We start from the raw sequence: 18,201 nt of genomic DNA on the forward strand, positions 1-18,201 counted from the left end.
GTCGAGGACATGAGTTGTCCCCAGGCACATCCCCTTTGCTGTTGCATTTCATTGTCTTCATTGTCTTCTCCAGCCTTTGGATCTCATCCACTGGGAACATCCCTGTGTGCTTCCCTCCTCCCTGTGCACACACATCCCAAAAAATCACAGTCCTACGAGGCTGAAGGTCTGTAAGCTCTCCCTTTGTGCCTGTTTGCTTGGCTGGCTGCGTGCTCATTGCTTGGCCCTGTCTGTTCCCTGCTCTCTCCATGAAGGCTGGCCCTCGAGTATCCATCAGAATCCAGGAAAGATGGATTCCTTCCTCATGGAACAGGCTTGGAGCAACCTGGGCTGGTGGGAGGTGTCCCTGCCCCTGGCAGGGGCTGGCACTGGCTGGGCTTTAATGTCCCTTCCCACCCAAACCCTGCTGTGACTCCTCAGCCCCTCCCCAGCAGCCACCCTGGCCCTTGTGTGGTTCTCTGGTCTCTTGAGACCCCTCTGGCTCTCCTGAGGCTGGCAATACTTTATTAATATTTCCATTCATAGATATTCTAAAAACTTAATTTATTAATACTTCTGTTAATTATGGCACATTTAACAGGCAGGAGATAGGAAGGAGGCACGAAGCTGTAGCCTGTCAGCAGCAGATGCAGAGCACCTTCCACACTCAGACATTAATCTCCTCCATGGAGAAATTACTCTGATCTCTGCTCTGGCTTTGGGAGCCTCTCCTGCTCCAACATGTCAGCAATGAAAGGCCACAGAGGGAGCTCAGGGTGTGGGGAGGGTGCTGGCAGGGAAGGGGTCTTTACCACAGCAAACAGGCTGGCATTGGAGAGCTTTGAGATGGGGATTTGCATCAAAGGAAAACTCTCGGGGTTAGTAAAATATTCCTCTAAATATGCAAAGGAATGGAGTTACTGATGCTTGTTATTCTTATCTTCCTCTCGGTGTCACAACATCTTTAAGTTGGGTGAAGGTTTCACTTACTAAGGCGGTTGTAAAGATTTCACGTTAATTAAGAGGACTCCACTGCAAATCTGAATATGAATGAAGTTTGGCTGCTGAACCCCAGGGCAGTGAGCGCTGTGGGAACAGCAGACACTGACAAATGTTGATGTGAGAAGTAAAAAGCCAAACAAAAAAAAAAAACCCAAACCCAGAAAAACACCTAAACCAATGCTGCAATCTAGTACCTGTTCTGTGAGAGAGAAAAAATCGAGTTCGAGTTGCCAGAAGGGCATAAAATAGATTTTGACTTGAATTTGCAGTCAGAGAAGTGAAATTCTGTCAGTCAGGAGCCCTGATGAGGGTTCTCCAGTGCCACCCATGGTTTCAGCCACATCACTCTGTTGCTCCACTCCCTCTCTGTAGGCAGGTGGTGGCTTTGAAGGATGGGGGGACCTCAGTGGAGGAGGGGAGAAGCTCTGGGCTGGATCCTCATCTCGTGTTCTTTGCTTGGTGAAGCTCCAGTCAGCCTCAGCTGCTCATCACTCACTGGAGCTTCACCCAGGGGGGACAGTGGGGCAGTCTCAGGGGTGTGGGGCTCCCAGGGATGGAGCTCTCATGGTGAACAGTGAGGCTGGAGATACTTTTCCACAAGAAAGTGCTCTTTGGGGAAGTTCCTCGTGCCTGCCACTGCTTGGAAGTGGCAGAGGGTGAGCAGCTGTCACTCCCGTCTCTGTGTTTTTTCCCAGCCCCATCGCAGAGTTGCTGTTGATGGGCTGGGATGAATTTTCTCCTTCATGTCTGCCCTGATCCATCTGGAGCTGGATGGGCTTTCCTGGCTGGACGTGACTAATGTGCCTTTGCACAGCAATTTTGGGTGATGTGGAGGGTCCAGCAGAGGGGCTGAGCCCCTCTCCACCTCCCACGGCAGGAGTCTGGGGGAGGAAATGCTGATAGACAACATTTCCACCTTGCTGGAAATACATGGGACTTGGCTTTTGGAGTGGAAAAGTGACAAGCCGAGAGCCTAAATAAATTGGATTTGTCCTCTTAAGGAGGATGCAGGCAGCGTGTGAGGCTGTGTGGGGGTGTTTTATTGTTGTTATTTTTTATTCACGGTTCCTTGAGCTGATCCTGGGGATTGCACTGACTGTGGTTGTGTTTCTGGAAATGTGCAGGTTGGCCAGATGCAGTGGGGCATGGAGTGAACAGAAAGAGGTTAAATTGATGGATGACCAACAAGAGCAGGATTGTGCCTCAGAAGACCAAGAAACTATCCTGATTAATGGGGTGAAAGAAAATGGTAAGGAACTTAATTATGGTACATGAGGGAGCAGCGACAACTTGGAAGCCAACTTATTTTCCTAATCCCTTTTGTGCATTTAATATTAGCAGTTTGTGGGTATCTCTGCAATGTGGAGCAGGGGAGTAAATGGGTGTTTTCTGCACAGGAATCATTCCAGCCATAAATCTACACCTTTTTAGGCCTTAACAAGAACTGCTTTTACCTGTGCACGGGCATGGCTGGAAATGTTTATGAGCACATGGAGTTTGAATTAAAGATTTTAGTTGGGTTTCTTGGGGGAAAAAAGTCATCCAGGACTTTGTAGCCCCTCTGTTTCTTGGGAAGTTTTCCCTCTCTTAGCATTATGAATCCCATCAGGCAGTATTAGCAAAATTTGGCTGAAGGATATTTAGTCCCTACAAACTGGGGGAAAATTAGAGATGGGGTAGGAGAGAGAAGCCAGGATTAGTGGGAAGGGAAGGTTGGATGTGTGAGCTGGTTCTTGCCTGTGTCCCATCACCCAGCACATGGGATTCCCTCTCCTGTCATCCCTTTTCTGCACAGACAGGTCCCAGGTGTTCCTGGGAGCCATCAAATGGGTGGGGAAGGATCAGCCCCTTGCAGCAGCCTTCCCAAATCCCCAACTTTGTATCTACTTCATCAATTCTAAATTTGCTTTCAGAATAACTAATTAGGAGAAACAGTGCTCAGCTGTCTGAAACCCTGATTGAAACAAATAAGCCTCCAAGCATTTTCTGAGGTCATTTGGACTGTAATCTCTGGCCATAGTAAATGCAGAGGTGAGGCACAGCCTGATGCTTTCATTCTTCAATGTGTTCCGTGTTTAATTTCATGGCTTTTTACATTTTGTATTGGCCCATAAATCTTGAGATAGAGAGACAAATAGACAGCTAGAGAGATAGATTTTATTTATATATAAATTTGATCCTGTTAGATATCAAGGACTTGGTCCTCTGACATGTTCAGATCATCCTGTCGGCTCTAAACAAAGTGGCAGAGACAAATGTTCTTTACCAAAACCTTGGAGCTATTCCAGCCACGTGTGTGCCCATGAGGGCCCCACGGCTCATGCTGGTGGCAGGTGAGGCACAGGCTCACACTTGCCCCGGGATGTTTTTTGGGAGGTGTCTGTCCCTGCCAGCCCATCTCCATCCTGACCACACAGGGTCAAGCTGCAGCTGCTGGAGCTGCAAAGGGATTTTGTAGCCATGGTCCCTTTGTTTGATCCAGGGGACAACAAAATCAGTACTGCCCTGAGCAGTGAGGAGGGGATTTTTAGGACCTCATACCACTTCCATGGAATTCAATTAAACAGGGCTTAAAAAGTGCTTTAAATAGACAGAACACTGTAGAGTGCTTTAGGTTAGAAGAGAACTTAAAGCCCATCCAGTGCCACCCCCTGCCATGGCCAGGGACACCTTCCACTGTCCCAGGCTGCTCCAAGCTCCATCCAACCTTGGGCACTGCCAGGGATCCAGGGGCAGCCACAGCTTCTCTGGGCACCCTGTGCCAGGGCCTGCCCACCCTCAGAGCCCAGAATTCCTTCCCCACATCCCATCCCAGCCTCCCCTCTGTCAGTTGAACCTTTCAGTTTGAATGCTGGTGTGTGGGAGCTGCTGCTGAATCCACGGCCAGGAGCCAGCACCAAGCCCCGGAGCTGCCACCTCCCCTTGCCCGTGTGCTGTTGGGTGGATGCTGAGGGAAACTGGGAAAAGTGGTTTTTGTTTCTCCAGCATTCTGTGTGTGAACTGTATTCCCTTGGAGCATCAGCTGAACACAGGCCTGATTTTAGGCTGATACAGAGCCACAGAAAATCAGGTTTTGGCATTTGTACTTCACAAGAGTTAAGTTCACTCACACAAGTATAAACCTAAAGAAATGCCCAGAGACAGTTTATTTTATATAATAGCAGCTTTGCCTATTGAATGCAGCTTTTCAGATTGAATTTCAGTTTTCTGCCTCCCCCTTCTTTGAGTCTTACAGCATTCACAGACATTCTTCTTTTATCCTGAAATTTTCCATGCTTCCTGTCAGCTCCAAGCTGGTTTTTATTTTATTTTACTTCTGAAGTGGAACTGCACTGGTTAATTTGTTTTGGTGCTTAAGGAAAAAGATACCACCTCTGCATTTCTGATCTGAAGACTGGTGGGAGGGACTCAAAAATCAGCTTTTTTATTTATTTCCTTTTTTTAACCATTTTCAAGCGAGCCAGTCTGGCCTTTTCCAAGTTGTTCATGCTGAAGATGATGACAGGCATTGCATTGCACTTCTGCTTGGAGTTAGGGAGTCTTTGGGAAAAGGTTTAAAGTCCTGGGAGCGCTGCGAGGCTCCAGCTGCAGTTTGTGCTTTGTTCAGGGATGGCTCCCTCCCTGAGGCCCCTGTAGCATGAAATTTATGGGACTGTTTGGGATGAAATTAGGGGGGCTTTGGCCTCCTGCTTGGCACAGGCAGGCACCCCAGTCCTTCCATGGCTCCTGTTCCTTTCCATCCTCCCCACCTGGGGGGTTTTCCATGGTGCCAGCACAAACCTCCCCTGCCCAGGCTGCCAAGGACGCAGGGGTCTCCCTTTTCTCTCAGTTTGGAATGAGAGCACTTGTGGAAGGTCGCAGCAGCCCAATAAATCCCTTTGCATGCCCCACTTAATGCCACATCCTGGTGCTCCAGTTGTGTTTTAAAGCACTTGTGCCTCCTTGGAAAGCTCTCGCCCCTCTGCCTTCAGTGGAGCCACCGAAAAGGAAAGACCTGAGCCATGACAAAAGCACCAGGCTCCGAGTCGGCAGAGCTCTCTGGCTGGGATGAATGCACTCACTGGAATATATTTTTTTTTAATACAGAGATATCAGAGCGTGTTCATGGATGAAAAGACATCGTATTTAAATTTCAAGGGTCATACCGTCCGTTGAGCCAGGAGTCAGATAAAAGTACATTCATAACTTTATTCTGCCATAAAAGAAGCGCAACGAGGTAAAACTAAAAAAATCCTTAGGTTAAAAAATCCTTACATGACTAAAAAGGCATTTTTAGCGATTAGGAAAGAATGGCAAACCCCACAATAATTCTAACAATAATTGCTTTAAACTCTGTGTTATCTTCTGCCTTCCCTTGGCATGGACAGTGACAAAAAGACTGCTGGGTTTTTAAAATCAGCCATCGCTTCCTGACCCCGGAGCAGTAAAGCAGCTCAGGTGTGTGCAAGCTCAGACCCCGCAGAGGGGGGAGGGTGCTTTATTTCTTTCAGAATCTTATTTTCCTGTTAATTTTTTCAATGTTAATGAGAACATTTTTATTAGGCTTGTTTTGTTTTTTTTTTAATAACATTGTGAGCTTTGAGAGGCAGTTTCCAGGTAACCGTATGGATATGAGGAGGGAAGAGCGGATGGGTTGCGTGTTTCAAACGTGCTCTTGTCCCCCTTCCAGCTGGCTGCAGGAGCAGCGCGTTTACCTCTGCCTTCCACGCACATCACCACGTTAACAGCACCCAGGAGGGAAGGAGTGCTGGGAAAGGAGCACTTGGGGAAAGTCACCTCCAAGCCCTGGGAGAAGGGAGTGGGGTGGTGAGCCTGAGACCTACGAGGGCGGTAACCCCTCTCTATTTTTCTCTTTCTCTTCCTCTCCTCCATCCCCGCAGAGTCGCAGGCCCTGGACGGCGATGAGAGGCCCTGCAGCGCTGCCGAGGCCGCGGCGCCGTTCCCGGCGCTGAGCGCGGCCGCCAAGGAGGGCCCCGCGTGCCACCGTGCCCCGACGGCCAAGAAGCCGTGCCCGCTGAGCCCGCAGTCGCCGCTGCGCCTCACCGATGTCCCCGAGCACGCCTCGGACGACCCCTCCGCCCACGCCATCTCCCTGACGTCCTGCGTGACCAAGGGCATGAGCTCCTGGTCGCTGCCGGGCAACTGCGAGAAGGCGCCCTTCACCATGATGGAGCCCGGGGGGATGTCGGCGCTGACGGGAGACTGCCTGATGCAGCCGAGCCGGACCTGTCTGGGCTGCTTTATTGAATCCAAGGACGGCATTGATGCGGAGCCGGGAATAAGCTTGAAAGTGGGGGATATAAATAGGGATTATGACACCTGTTCGGTCTCTGATATAGGGATTCACTGCATGAGCACAGGAGAAACCATGAGATATGGGGATCAACTGCTTTCAGACCAGCTTTTAAGCTTCCCTATGCATAAATCGAGGGCAGCGGACAAAAGAGATGCAGAAAAATCTGACAGTGATTCAGAGGACCCCACTCAGAAAAATTATTACGAGGGATTACTATTAGACAAATGCAATGGTGAGGAACCTTTACTAACAAATCCCAACCAGGAATGGGGCTATTTTGAATCTTTCATTAGTGAAAGTAAAATTGAGCTGCTTGACCTCTGCTCCAAAAATGAGCTTTCAGTAAATCTGTTTTCTGAGGAAGACGTGGACAATTACATGTTCGATGACGACGATTCCACCTTGGGAAGTGACGTCTGCTCCCTAAAGATTAGATACGAATCTTTCCAAGACAATGTGAGGGAGAAGACCACCACCCTACAGGAGGACGCCCAGTTCAACTTCTTCCCCAGCGTGTTCAGCAACTGCACCAAAAGGGACAGCAGGAGCACCCTGAAAAGGGGGCCCAGCGGTGCCGCCGACCCTTCTCAATTCAAATCCGAGGAAGGCATCATCTGGGGGGAGGAGGAGGAGGACGGCGAGGAAGAGGACGGTGAGGAGGAGGAGAAAGCTGCCTTAAATAAATCCTGCAACAGCACAGAGATGGTGCAGTACGTGGGCTCCAAGAGGAGCCACTTCTTGGACTCGGTGAATTCAACAGAGGACTCCGGGGAGTTCAGCGACGACAGCACCTGCACGGAGTCCTCCTACGATGTGCTGCGGGATATCAAGGACTGCAGCCGGTACCTGGCCCGGGACCACTCCGGCTCCTTCATCCAGCAGAACTACGGGCTGCGGGCGAAGAGGAAAGTGCGATACAGCGACGACTACCTGTACGATGTGGACTCCATCGAGAACGAGAAGATCCTGGACAAGAAGGAGTGGCTCCCGGACGGGCCCAAGGAGGAGGACGACGATGAGTGGTGCCCCAAGAAACGGCGAAAAGTCTCTCGCAAGGAGCCCCCCGTTATCATCAAGTACATCATCATTAACAGGTTTAAAGGGGAGAAGCATATGCTGGTGAAGCTCAGCAAAGTGGATGCCAACGAGACAACTGTTACTTTGAACGAGGAGCTGCTCAGCAAGTACAAGAAGCTGGCCCCGCTGAAGGGCTTCTGGCAGGAGAGGCAGCAGAGCCGGCTGGATTTGCTCAGATCGTCTCTCTACCACAAGCAGAATTTCTATCTTAACGGCTCAGATGCTTCGTTCCTCCCTCACCCACGGAAGCGAAAATGCAAGCTAGCAAACAGGCACCGGATTCAAAGAATTAAAGCCATCGAGCAATCAGTGAACAAGCTGGGCTCTTGCTCCTCTGATCACAAGCAGCCTTGCAGCAGTAAGGAGGACGTGGGCCTGAAAGGGCTGCCGGCGTTAGCCATCGCCGCCCCCAGCTGTGCCAACGGATTACACGTCCACGACATCGCGGGCATCGCCGTGAAATGCAAACCGCAGGAGCGGGAGCACAAGGGGACAGAGCGGAAGGTGCTCCGCAGAATCAAATTCAAAAGTGAAGCCAGGTTGAAGTGCAAGAAGATCAAAGCTGCCACCAGCACGGCAGAGGACTCCCCAGCACTGGAAAACCAGGACTCTGCAGCGCGTCTGAAGGACGAAAACAGTCCCTGTGCTTCAGACAGCTCCCATCTCCCAGAGTGCCACGAGGATAAGGTTGCTAAAAATTCTCCTTTCCTACCATCCACCTCCTCTTCAGACAAGCCTCTGCCATCTGCTAATATCACCACCAATGTACCCCTGATCCCCGGAGGGTATCTGCAGACGTTGCTAGATGCTTCGGATCTGTCGAGCAACCCCGGTATCCCGTACTTCGCCCAGCACCCCTCCGAGCAGCAGCAGCAGCACCCGCTCCCCAGCATCGTCCCGCCGGAAAAGCCCTTCCCGTCCCTGCAGCCGGCGCAGAGCTGCGTGCTCTCCCCGCCCTCCGAGTCGGAGCTGCAGCAGTCGCCCGGCCACTTGGAGATGGAGCAGGGCGGCTTCGGCAGCATGTGGCCGGCCAGCAAGGGCAGCGAGCGCCAGGACTTCCCCAGGGACGTGCCGGAGGCGGCCGGAATGCCGAGTGAGTTTGCCCCGGGCACGGATGGCCTCCCCACCTCTGGATACGCTCAAGTCAATCTGAATAGCGGCAAATTGCTATACCAAAAAAATTACATGCCGGATAGCCAACAAGTGCAGTCTGATGATTCTTATCAGTCATGTCATTTCAATAATGGAGAGGGGCGCTTTCATTTCCAACGAGGTACACTCAATACGGATGATGGCAGGCTCATTAGTTTTGATTCAGTGGGTTCATTGTCAGTTAGTTCTAGCAATTACAGTTCTTTAAGTTTAAAGTCTTGTGAAAAGGATGGCGAGGATGATATTAATGATGATTTCTTGGCCCACTGCAGTCCCAAGCTAGTGATCCAGCAGAGCATAGATGAAATCACCCCTCTGAAGGAGTCCACGGACCTTTTAGACATTTCCAACTTCACGCCTGATAGGTTCCGCCAGTCATCGCTTTCGGAGATGTCCCCTCCAGACACTCCCAACCTGTCCCCGCAGATAGCTGGCTCCGATGCCAAGCCTCTGGGCACCCTGAAGGGCTTTCAGGAGAGTCCCCAGGCCTCCCTCAACAGCTCCGAGAAGGTCAAGTGGAACTGTGGGGTCCTGCAGACCGAGGATCAGGCAGATAATGGGTTTGCTTTAAATAATCACCAGTTCCAGTTCCATATGTTCAACGATGAAGATTCTGTCAGCCTTCTCGAAAAGAGTCCATGCTTGTCAACATTTAATGAGCCATCTGGTCAAATTAGCACCAATAGCAAAGTGTCAAAATCGAAGAGGAAAAGTTCATCCAGCAAGAATGTGGGTACAAACCAAAGCTCTTCCCAGAAAGCCACCCGGAAAAAATCACCCAAAACCAACAAAGGCACCGATAAGCCGCAAGGGAAAAACTCCAGGCAGGCACCCAAATCCACCAGGAAAGGGAAAAATGCAGCAGGAGTCAACGGCGAGAAGGCTCCGGCTGTTGGTGGCAGGGCGGTCACTCAGCTGGGCACCGTGGCCACGGCCACCAAAGGTGTGGCCGAGGGCACTCAGCACTGCAGCCCGGCAGGGGTGAAGCTGGGCAAGCACAACGGGCTCTCTGGAGAGTGGGCACTGGGAAAAGAGGGGGGCACGGGCTGGTCGGAGGCCAGCCTGGGCAATGCCACCAGCCTCCTGGACGACGACCAGAGGGAGTTCGAGGAGCCTTCCAACATCCTGTCCAACATCGCGTCGGGAATGGCCGATGTCCAGAGGTTTATGATGGCCTCCATCGAGCCCTTGTGGGGGCCCGTCAGCCACAACAGCGTTCCAGACATATTCCGGTCACCGGAGTCCAACAGCCTGAAATTGAAAACTCTTAAAATTTTGGCAGGGACGTCCCAAGAGTCGAAGAAGAAGGCGAACGGTGGCTCGCCGGGGGCGGCGAAGAACCACAAGTCGAACAACAAGGGCTCAAGCAAAAACAGCAAAGCCGTGACCTGCGACTCCGGTCGCCCCAACTGCTCCACCGGCTTCACCACGGACATTCACGCTCCCTTTTTTGATAAAAACTATAGTAACCTGAGCACTTTAGGCAATAATGGACCTACCCATAAAAAACTCTACCGTCATAAATCCAGTTCGAAATCACTGAGGGATGAGAACTGTAAAATCAAGCGGACGGACCGCGAGCAGCCCCACAAGGACCCACCCGTGACAGCTGCTTTTGAGAAACTGAGGTAATGCTGCACCAAACTGGCTGGAATGCCCCTAACCTCCCTCCCACCTGCTAGGCCCGCTGTTCCTCAGTTTTTCCTTCCTGAAAGCAAAAGTTTGCATGAAAAAAAAAAAAAAAGACATTCCCCTTTTACAGTTTTGGTTGGTTTTGGTTTTGGGGTTGGTTTCTTTTTTTTTGTTTGTTTGGTTTTTTTAATTATTATTTTTAAATGCATGGAAATACTTCTGACTTGCAAGCTACCTAAAAGAATGACCAATTTTCTGGCTTGGCTGGGGTTAAAAAAACTAACAAGGCTACTCTTTTCTGCTGTTTGGCTTCTTCAGTTTTTAATTACTTATTTATTGGGGGAAAAACAAAAACAAAGAAAAAAAAACTTAAAAAAAAACATGATTACATGCTCTTTTTAATGATTTTGACGAGGAAAGACTTTTTTTTTTTTTTGGAACATTTTGTAAAAAATAAACCACAAAAAAAAAAAAAAGAGGTTCTGCATCCAAAAGCCAAGATCTCAAAACTTAAAGGCTCTTTACTTTGCAAATGAGAACTCGTTCCTAATTGAGCTTCACGTGGCAATTTTTGAGTGCTTTCTGGCCCCCTCTGCTGTTGTGTCTCCTAACCTGCATCATCTAAAGCTGCATCTTCTCTACCCGCCCGCCTTTAGCGCGTTCGCTCCGTCGTGGTGACTCCAGACGAGCTAACTAAGATGGCATCAAATGTTTGATTTTTTCCTGCAGGGAATCAGACTCCATTCTTCTTAAAGCAGAAACAGCATTTTTGGGTTTTCCTGTATTTGAAGAAGAGACTCCCTTTTCTAGAAAGACGGTTGATGTTTGGTTCTTTTCTTACCTTTTTTTCTTTCGGTTGTTTTTTTCTTTTTTTCCCCCCATCGGTTCCTTTTCGAAATCTGCCTTGTGGTCTGTTGAAATGTAAGTGCTGAATCGAAGAGTTTGAAATTGTGGGAATTTTATTATTTGAAAGCAAACCTAATCTGGTATTCTCTGTGAAAGACTGTTTTAAAAGTCATACTGTTGTACAGTAGTTTATGCACTATTACCCACAACAACAAAAAATTGTGCCAAACTATGAACAAGTGACTGTATTGTATATATTTTTACTTCTCTATCAACATTGGGTTGTGAGTGTTTTCTGCAGCTATGCCTTTTGGTTTTACTAGAAACATTCCAGTTGTTAAGTACTAACCACCCCCCTTCGAAAGCACCTGTAACTCACGATGAAAAACGATATTGTTCACTGATACAACTTACCAAAAGTTTTATGGACATGACTAAAAATGTGCCAAATTTACTTACCTCATTTCATGGATTCACCCTGTGGTTTAAAGCTCATAAAGGGAAAAAAAAAAAAAAAAAAGAGAAAAAAGAAAATAAAAAGGGGGAAAAAAAAAAGAAAAAAAGGAACTTTGAAACTGATGCTGGGAAATGGTAACGTCCTCTCTTTGAAACCACGAGCAGAAAAACTTAATGGTGAAATGTTGAGTTTCATTATAGGAGAGAGTTGCAATGGTGGAGGAGTTCAGAAAACCACTGACGGTAAGTTTGCCAGGAACTCAAGTGTCTGCATCTAGAGACTACAGAACAGCTGCTTTTCAAGTGTCTGTTTTCTTAAAGCAAAACCTGTAGCTGAAGATCATTTGAAATGCAAAGTTACATTGCTAATTCTTTGTATCTCAGTTTTATATATTTTATAAGAACCTGGGATAAATTCTGAAATAGGTATAAAAACAGAACTAATACATTTCATACATTGAGTGCTATTTACTTTTCCTTTGAATAGTTTCTTAAACATTTTCGATGCAGAGCCTCTCGGAAGCGCTCTCCCATCATAGCTTTGGTGTTTCCTCCATGTCTAACCTTGCGATGCCAATATAGTTTGTACTTTCAAAAGCAGAGTCATTCATTTAAAATACAACTCTGAACCTTTCCTTTGATTCAGTTCACGAAACAAATACAACCAACGGAGCTATTTGTGATCTCACCGATCAGGGCCGGATCATGACTGGACTTTATTGAGACAGTGTTAAGTATTGAATGCTAAATGTATTCTCAAAAGGCCTTATTTGTAACCCTCCTCACCACACCCTCGCCCTCCACGAGAATAACGAACCCAACAAAGATCTATTTTCCTTGTGCAACTGAGAGCCTGTGCGTTTTGCTGCTGATTCCTCATGAAAAACCTTGATATGCAAGAGCCCTGGGAGCGATTGGGAGCAGAGGGATGTGAGGCTTGGACCCCTTATGCAATAGCAGGCGGTGAGGAAGAGGAGCTGTCCTAGCAGTGGACAGGTCACGTTGCTGATATGGCCACAGGCGTAGACGTGGTGTCACACAGAGGGCAGGACTGGGCTCAGGTTTCCTCCCAAGTCAGTTTTTTTCCACCCACACACCAGGCAAAGCAGCAGAATTGGTTTAAGTTAATTCAGCAGAAAAGCAGAGCAATCACCTAAAATCAAAGTGGAGATGCAGAGTGTTAGTTTAGGATCATGTTTGCAGCTCTTGCAGATCTTGGGGTGCAGCTTGGCTCGGCTCTGTGATCGCAGAGAGAACAGCTCAGTAGTTGCATTGTGTTTTATTTAACAGATGAAAGGACGAACTCTGAAAAAACAAGTGTAATTAAAAAACATCCTGTAAGTTCATTTTTTCATGGAATAAATGCTGGTGTTGCCCAGAGTGAGTTGCTCTGGATGGGTGGTCCCTGGTGCCCCATGGCATGCAGCGCCCCACCCCAGCTCTGGCTCCAGGAGGGAGATCCAGAAGATGCTCAGGATTTACTCTGGAGGCAAGAGCTGTGGTAGGGCTCCATCCCTGGGCTCTGGGCTGACCTGCAGCCACCACGCTCTCCCACTTCCCCAGCAGCTCTCTTTTCTATTCATAGGCTCATCAGATGCTAAAGCTCCAACCACTGCTGTGGTGTTGGCACATCCCAGTTTTTCAGCAATCCCCCCATGTGCTGCAGGAGAGGGGCTGGCAGCTCCCCTCTTTTGGATGCTCTGGCTGCTGCTCCTGCAGAGACAGGTCAGGCCAGGGCTGGGATGTGGCACAGACCTTCTTTCTGACCAGAACCATCATTTGAAATCACATTTCACCTGGCCTGCACTGTGCTCCTTGTGCTTGATGTTATGAATATGGGACTTACAATAAAACCCCATGTACTGGATGGGATAGCAATACTTATTGCATTCCAGGAATGTGCAATAGGGCATGAAGATCAGGCATAAAACATATCGACTGTTTTATCCATGAATGCCCAGCTGGGTGTTTCAGAATGGTGTTAATCACAAACTCCAGCTGCCTTGTTGCTCTCCTTCAGTCCTTCTACCATTCCAGTTGCTGACAGCTTTGGTGGTCATCCCATATCCTCCAAAAATTTCTGCCTGGGGAGATGTTAAAGCGCCTGGGTCCCTCATGGTGTGGCACTGGCCCTTCCCTGTGTTGGAAAAGGTCATTGCTGCCTGATCCCAAAATTCAGAAATTGCCTTGAGCCAACCATTTGCTCTCCTCTCTTTTGATCTTTATAGAGTATTTGGGTGGGAAGGGACTTTTGAAGGCCATTAGTCCAACTCCCCTGCAAAAAGCCAGGGACATCTTCTACTAGACCAGGTTGCTCAGAGTCCTGTCCAACCTGACCTTGGATGTTTCCAGGGATGAGACAGCCACCAGCTCTCTGGGCAACAGTGCTGGCATTTCACCACCCTCATAAATCTCTTCTTCAAGTCCTTCTCGGCAGGGCTGCTCTAAATCCCTTCATTCCCCAGCCTGTGGATCCCAGGGATTGCCCCATCCCAGGTGCAGCACATTGGGCCTTGTTGAATATTCCGAGGTTCCCCTTGGCCCACTTCTCAAGCTTGTCCATGTCCCTGTGGATGCCACTCTGTCCCCTCCCCACTCAGTTTGGTGTCACCTGCAAACCTGCTGAGGGGGCTCGGTCCCAGGGGCTGCATCATTGGTGGAGACACTCCACAGTGCTGGTCCCAGAACAGACCCCTGAGGGACAGCACTCGCCACTGGTGTCGTCCTGGACAGCGAGCTCTTGACCCTCTGGGTGTGACTGCCCACCCAGTTCCTCATCTGCTGAACAGTCCATCCTTCAAATCTGTCTCCCTTCAGTTTAGAAAGGTGTTCTGGGGGCAGTGTCAGAGGCTTTACAGAAGTCCAGACAAATGACACCTGGAGCCCTTCCCTTGTCCATGGATGCAGTCACTTCATCCTAAAGGCCACTGGGCTGGCCGGGCAGGACCTGCCCTTGGTGAAGCTCTGCTGGCTGTCCTGAGGCACCTCCCTGTCCTCCGTGAGCCCCAGCAGAGTTTCTAGGAGGGTCTGGTCCATGGTGTTCCCAGGCACAGAGGGGAGGCTGACAGGGCAGTGTTCAATGTTTTTGCTTTCCCAGTCATCCAAGACTTCACCTGACTGCCAGGACTTTTCAGATTCTATGGAGAGTGACTGGCAACTCCATCAGACGATTCCCTCTGGGCTCTGGGATGCATCTCATCAGGTCCCATAGTCTTAGGTATGTGCAGGTTCCTCAGGTGGTCACAAACTTGATTTTCTCTGGGAGGGACTTTGTGGGAGGGACTTTGCTCCTCCAATCCCTGTGCTGTGGTTCCACCACTCAAGGGAGATGGAAAGAGAGGTTGCCTCAATCTTCTCATCCATTGTGACCAGTCTGCCAATTGTCACACCTGCTTTGACCCTTCCTTTTCATGCTGACACACCTGTAGAGGCCCTTGTTATTCTTTGTCTCTTGCCACATTCAGCTCCATCTGCACCTTGGCCTGTCCCATCCCTGAACAACCTGACAGCATCCCAGGTTACCTGTCCCTGCTCCTGCTGCCTTGCATCTCCTCTTGCCCTGCAGCCTGACCAGCAGGTCACGACTCAGCCATGCCAATCTCTTGCCTTCCTTACCTGATTTCTTACACCTGGGGATCAAGAGCTCTTGCTCTCTCTGAAAAGCATCCTGAAAGATCTGCCAGCTCTGTTCTGCTCCCTTGTCCCTCAAGGGCAGTTTCCCAGGGGATCCTGGTGATTAACTCATTGAAGAGCCGGCACTTTACTTTCCTGGAATTCATCTCCACCTGCCTATCACTACCTCAAGGTTTTCACTTCCCACCTTTGCCTCATCCCTCACCATTCAAGCTCTTGTTCCCCATTTGCATTTTTGTTTTTCATGGCACTGCTCACAGCTGTGGGAGGGCTGGGGAGTGGGTCCCACCCATCTCTGCCCAGCACCCACACCCCTGGAGCTCCCTGCCCCTGCTTGTGCTGGCTCCCACCTCGGCCCAGTCCCAGTGCAACTTCCATCCTCCTCTTGCATCTTCTCCAGGAGCTTGTTTGGCTCTCAGGAGCAATGAAGCCAAGCCACACAAAAGATGGTTATTCTGCAGCATCCCTTAAAATGTCTCTTCTGCTTCTTCTCTTTTCACTCCTACTCCGGTGCAGGATGGGAGGAGGTGCCAGCAGTGCTGCTGAGCCGCGCTGTCACCGCAGTCTGGATCACTTAGGATTGGCACTGGCGTTGGAAAGCAGAGACCGGCCACTTCCAAAGGTCGTAAAATCCATCTGAGAGGAGAATTAAACAGGGCAAGGTGGTACCTGCTGCTCTGCCACAGGAGCACAGGCCTCCCATGGCACAGCAACAGGACAGAGGTCCTGCAGAAAGGAATCCTGCAGCAACCTGGCAGGAGCCAACCCAGCCCACAGCCATAGATTGCATTTAGAGCTTTTGTAAATAGAAAAATATCAGTGATGGGGATCCAATAAAAGCCTTTTGGGTTTTTATTACAAAATAAATCTTCTTAACCAGGTTTACATCTTTCTTTCTTTCTTTTTTTTTTTTTTTTTTTTTTTTTTTTTTTTTTTTGAGCATAGGAGGGCGGATGTTTTTGAAAAACGTCTTGAGAATAATGAGTTATGGACCAGAGGTAGCCAGGCATTTTGAGAGGAGGAGGAGGAGAAGGAAGAGGAGGGCAGGGGCAGCCACAGGGCTGTCACTGCCACACTGTGCTGTCCCGCTGAAGCTGGGTCAGCTCTCTCTGCTCAGAGAGGCCAAGGCTGGCTGGTGATTGCTTGGAGAAACCATTGCTGCACCGTTTGCTCTTTTAAAAAATCAGGATCGCTGTTAATTTTTTCAGTATTATGGCCCAAACAAGGCAGGAACCAAAATAAAGATGTTTCAAGCATTGTCATCCTTTAGCTGCTGGACCATGTTCTTTCCCTAAGTTGCCAATCTAGCAAAGCACTTAGTTGAGAGCTCACTCCCGTGGGCTCCCACACCCCAAGTGCTTTCCCAGCCAGTGATGTGAAGTCCCAAGAAAAACTCCCTTGAAGTCAGTGTAAGTGGGAAGAGGATCAGGTGTGTGGACTTGGGTTGGTGCAGGATCAGGCCCTCGGTCTTTACTTTCTGAGCTTGGTGTGTTGGACTTTGCCTGTGCAGCTCCCAGGGGGCCCAGTGGAGGTTGCATGGTTCAAACAGCTGGCATCTATTGGAGAATGTGCCTCTTTATCTCTTCAGCGTGTGAAATAATGCAAAAAAAAAAGAAAAAAGAAAAAAGAAAAAAAATATATAAAATAAACCAAGTATAATGTCTGTGGTAGAAGCAAGGCTTTTCAAATCTGTTTCTCAGGTAAACAAGTGACACTAATGACAGTGGAGTAACAGCCATCTAAGGGAATTAGGATCTGAAGCAGGAGGATTCCCTCCATCTCGCAGGACGCTTGGGTTGCCAGACACGTTTACTGAGCCTTTAAACACTTGGTGCAAAAGGAAAACGAGAAATAAAATTGGTCTCTTCACTACCCTTCGCTAGCTAGACAGACAGACAGACAGACGTCCATTTCTAAAGCACAAAGGGAAGACTTAAACCTAGACTAAACCACACACAGACACAAAACCAAGGTACCAGTGAAACTCCTTTTGTCTCTTACTCCCGGTGGGAAGCAGGGTAGAAATCCAAGGAGCTGCTCTGTTCCGCTGCCCCGGCGCCGGCCGGGCACTTCGACTGCTGCCTCCAGAGATGTGAATGTACTGCTCCTTGAGTTCCCTTCCATAGAACTAGAGGCACCTCGTTAGGAAGTTGCTCCTGTTTTATGGTGCTAAAGAAAACTTTTATTCCCCCCCTTGAGCATTTAAGAACTATTAAATGGCCCTTTTTATGAATGTAACATATCCATTTCTGTTCCACATTTTACACTGCAATTTTAACATGTTTGGAAATGATTTGCCTTTTTTCTTTTAGAATAAGCTTTATAAATATTCTGTAGAGTCAATTGAAGTATAATTCTTAAGGATCACTCTAAGACGCCTACAAAATCTTGTATATTTTTAAGTGTGCCAATTTGTAAAATATTTTGTAAGTGTATATTTTTCTTAGAAAAGTGCTGTGAAGTGTTTGTATGTGTGAGGTTTCCCTTTTTTTGCACCTTCGGGTGTTAATAAAAGGATGTATACTTAAGAGTTTCTGGTTTTAAAAACCAAAATACAAAGAAAAAAATTAAACTTTTGTTGGGAATTTTGTAATAAAAAGAAATGTTGTGAAAGAGTGTAGTGATATTGTGTAAAGGAAACTGGAAAATTTGTGAGCGCTTTGCTGTTTTATAGATCCTCTTGTAAATTATTCTTGTAATATTTTGGGTTTTGTTGTTCTTGTTGCAAAGGTTTTAAATATTTGTGACTGACTCTGTATGGTGAAAACGTCATATTGTTAACTTGCTGAGTTTTGTTATATTGTTTATGGAATAAATAAAAAAATTAAAAATCTCATTTTAAGATCATGTATGAAGAAGAAATTAAAACTGCCATTTATTGAATATTAGGAATCGTTTCTTTAACCAACTCACTGCTACAGAGGAGGATCTGTCTGGCTGCCTCCTCCCAGGGCACTCCAGGCCCCGGCCTAATTGGGCTGATGCTCATTAGTGTGAAGCACATCACGGACAGAGGTGTGGCTGTGGATGGGGAAAAGTGGGACAAAGGCTTGGATCACTTGTGCTGTACAGTGGGGCTGCTTTTAACAGAGAAATGGAGATTTCACCAAGCCAACACTGAGCTCAGA

At 48.3% G+C, this 18,201-nt stretch overlaps 1 protein-coding gene across 3 annotated transcripts in view; it reads left to right on the plus strand.

The window, feature by feature from the left end:
- NEXMIF (neurite extension and migration factor) overlaps nt 1-17,909 on the plus strand; it is a 168,561-nt gene extending 150,652 nt beyond the window's left edge. The window contains exons 1-4 of one of the 3 annotated variants that reach the window (XM_063416749.1): nt 2,114-2,230; nt 5,068-5,197; nt 5,862-10,134; nt 10,868-17,909. In XM_063416749.1, the coding sequence (XP_063272819.1) occupies nt 6,098-10,134; nt 10,868-11,063 (4,233 nt within the window). In that variant the 5' untranslated portion in view covers nt 2,114-2,230; nt 5,068-5,197; nt 5,862-6,097 and the 3' untranslated portion in view covers nt 11,064-17,909. Of the gene's footprint in view, nt 1-2,105; nt 2,231-5,067; nt 5,198-5,861; nt 10,135-10,867 lie in introns of those variants that run through there. The other 2 variants (XM_063416748.1, XM_063416750.1) reach the window with 2 other exon arrangements.
- The last annotated feature ends 292 nt before the right edge of the window (nt 17,910-18,201 follow it).

Source organism: Prinia subflava, chromosome 20 (assembly GCF_021018805.1).
Source record: "Prinia subflava isolate CZ2003 ecotype Zambia chromosome 20, Cam_Psub_1.2, whole genome shotgun sequence".
Taxonomy (NCBI): domain Eukaryota; kingdom Metazoa; phylum Chordata; class Aves; order Passeriformes; family Cisticolidae; genus Prinia; species Prinia subflava.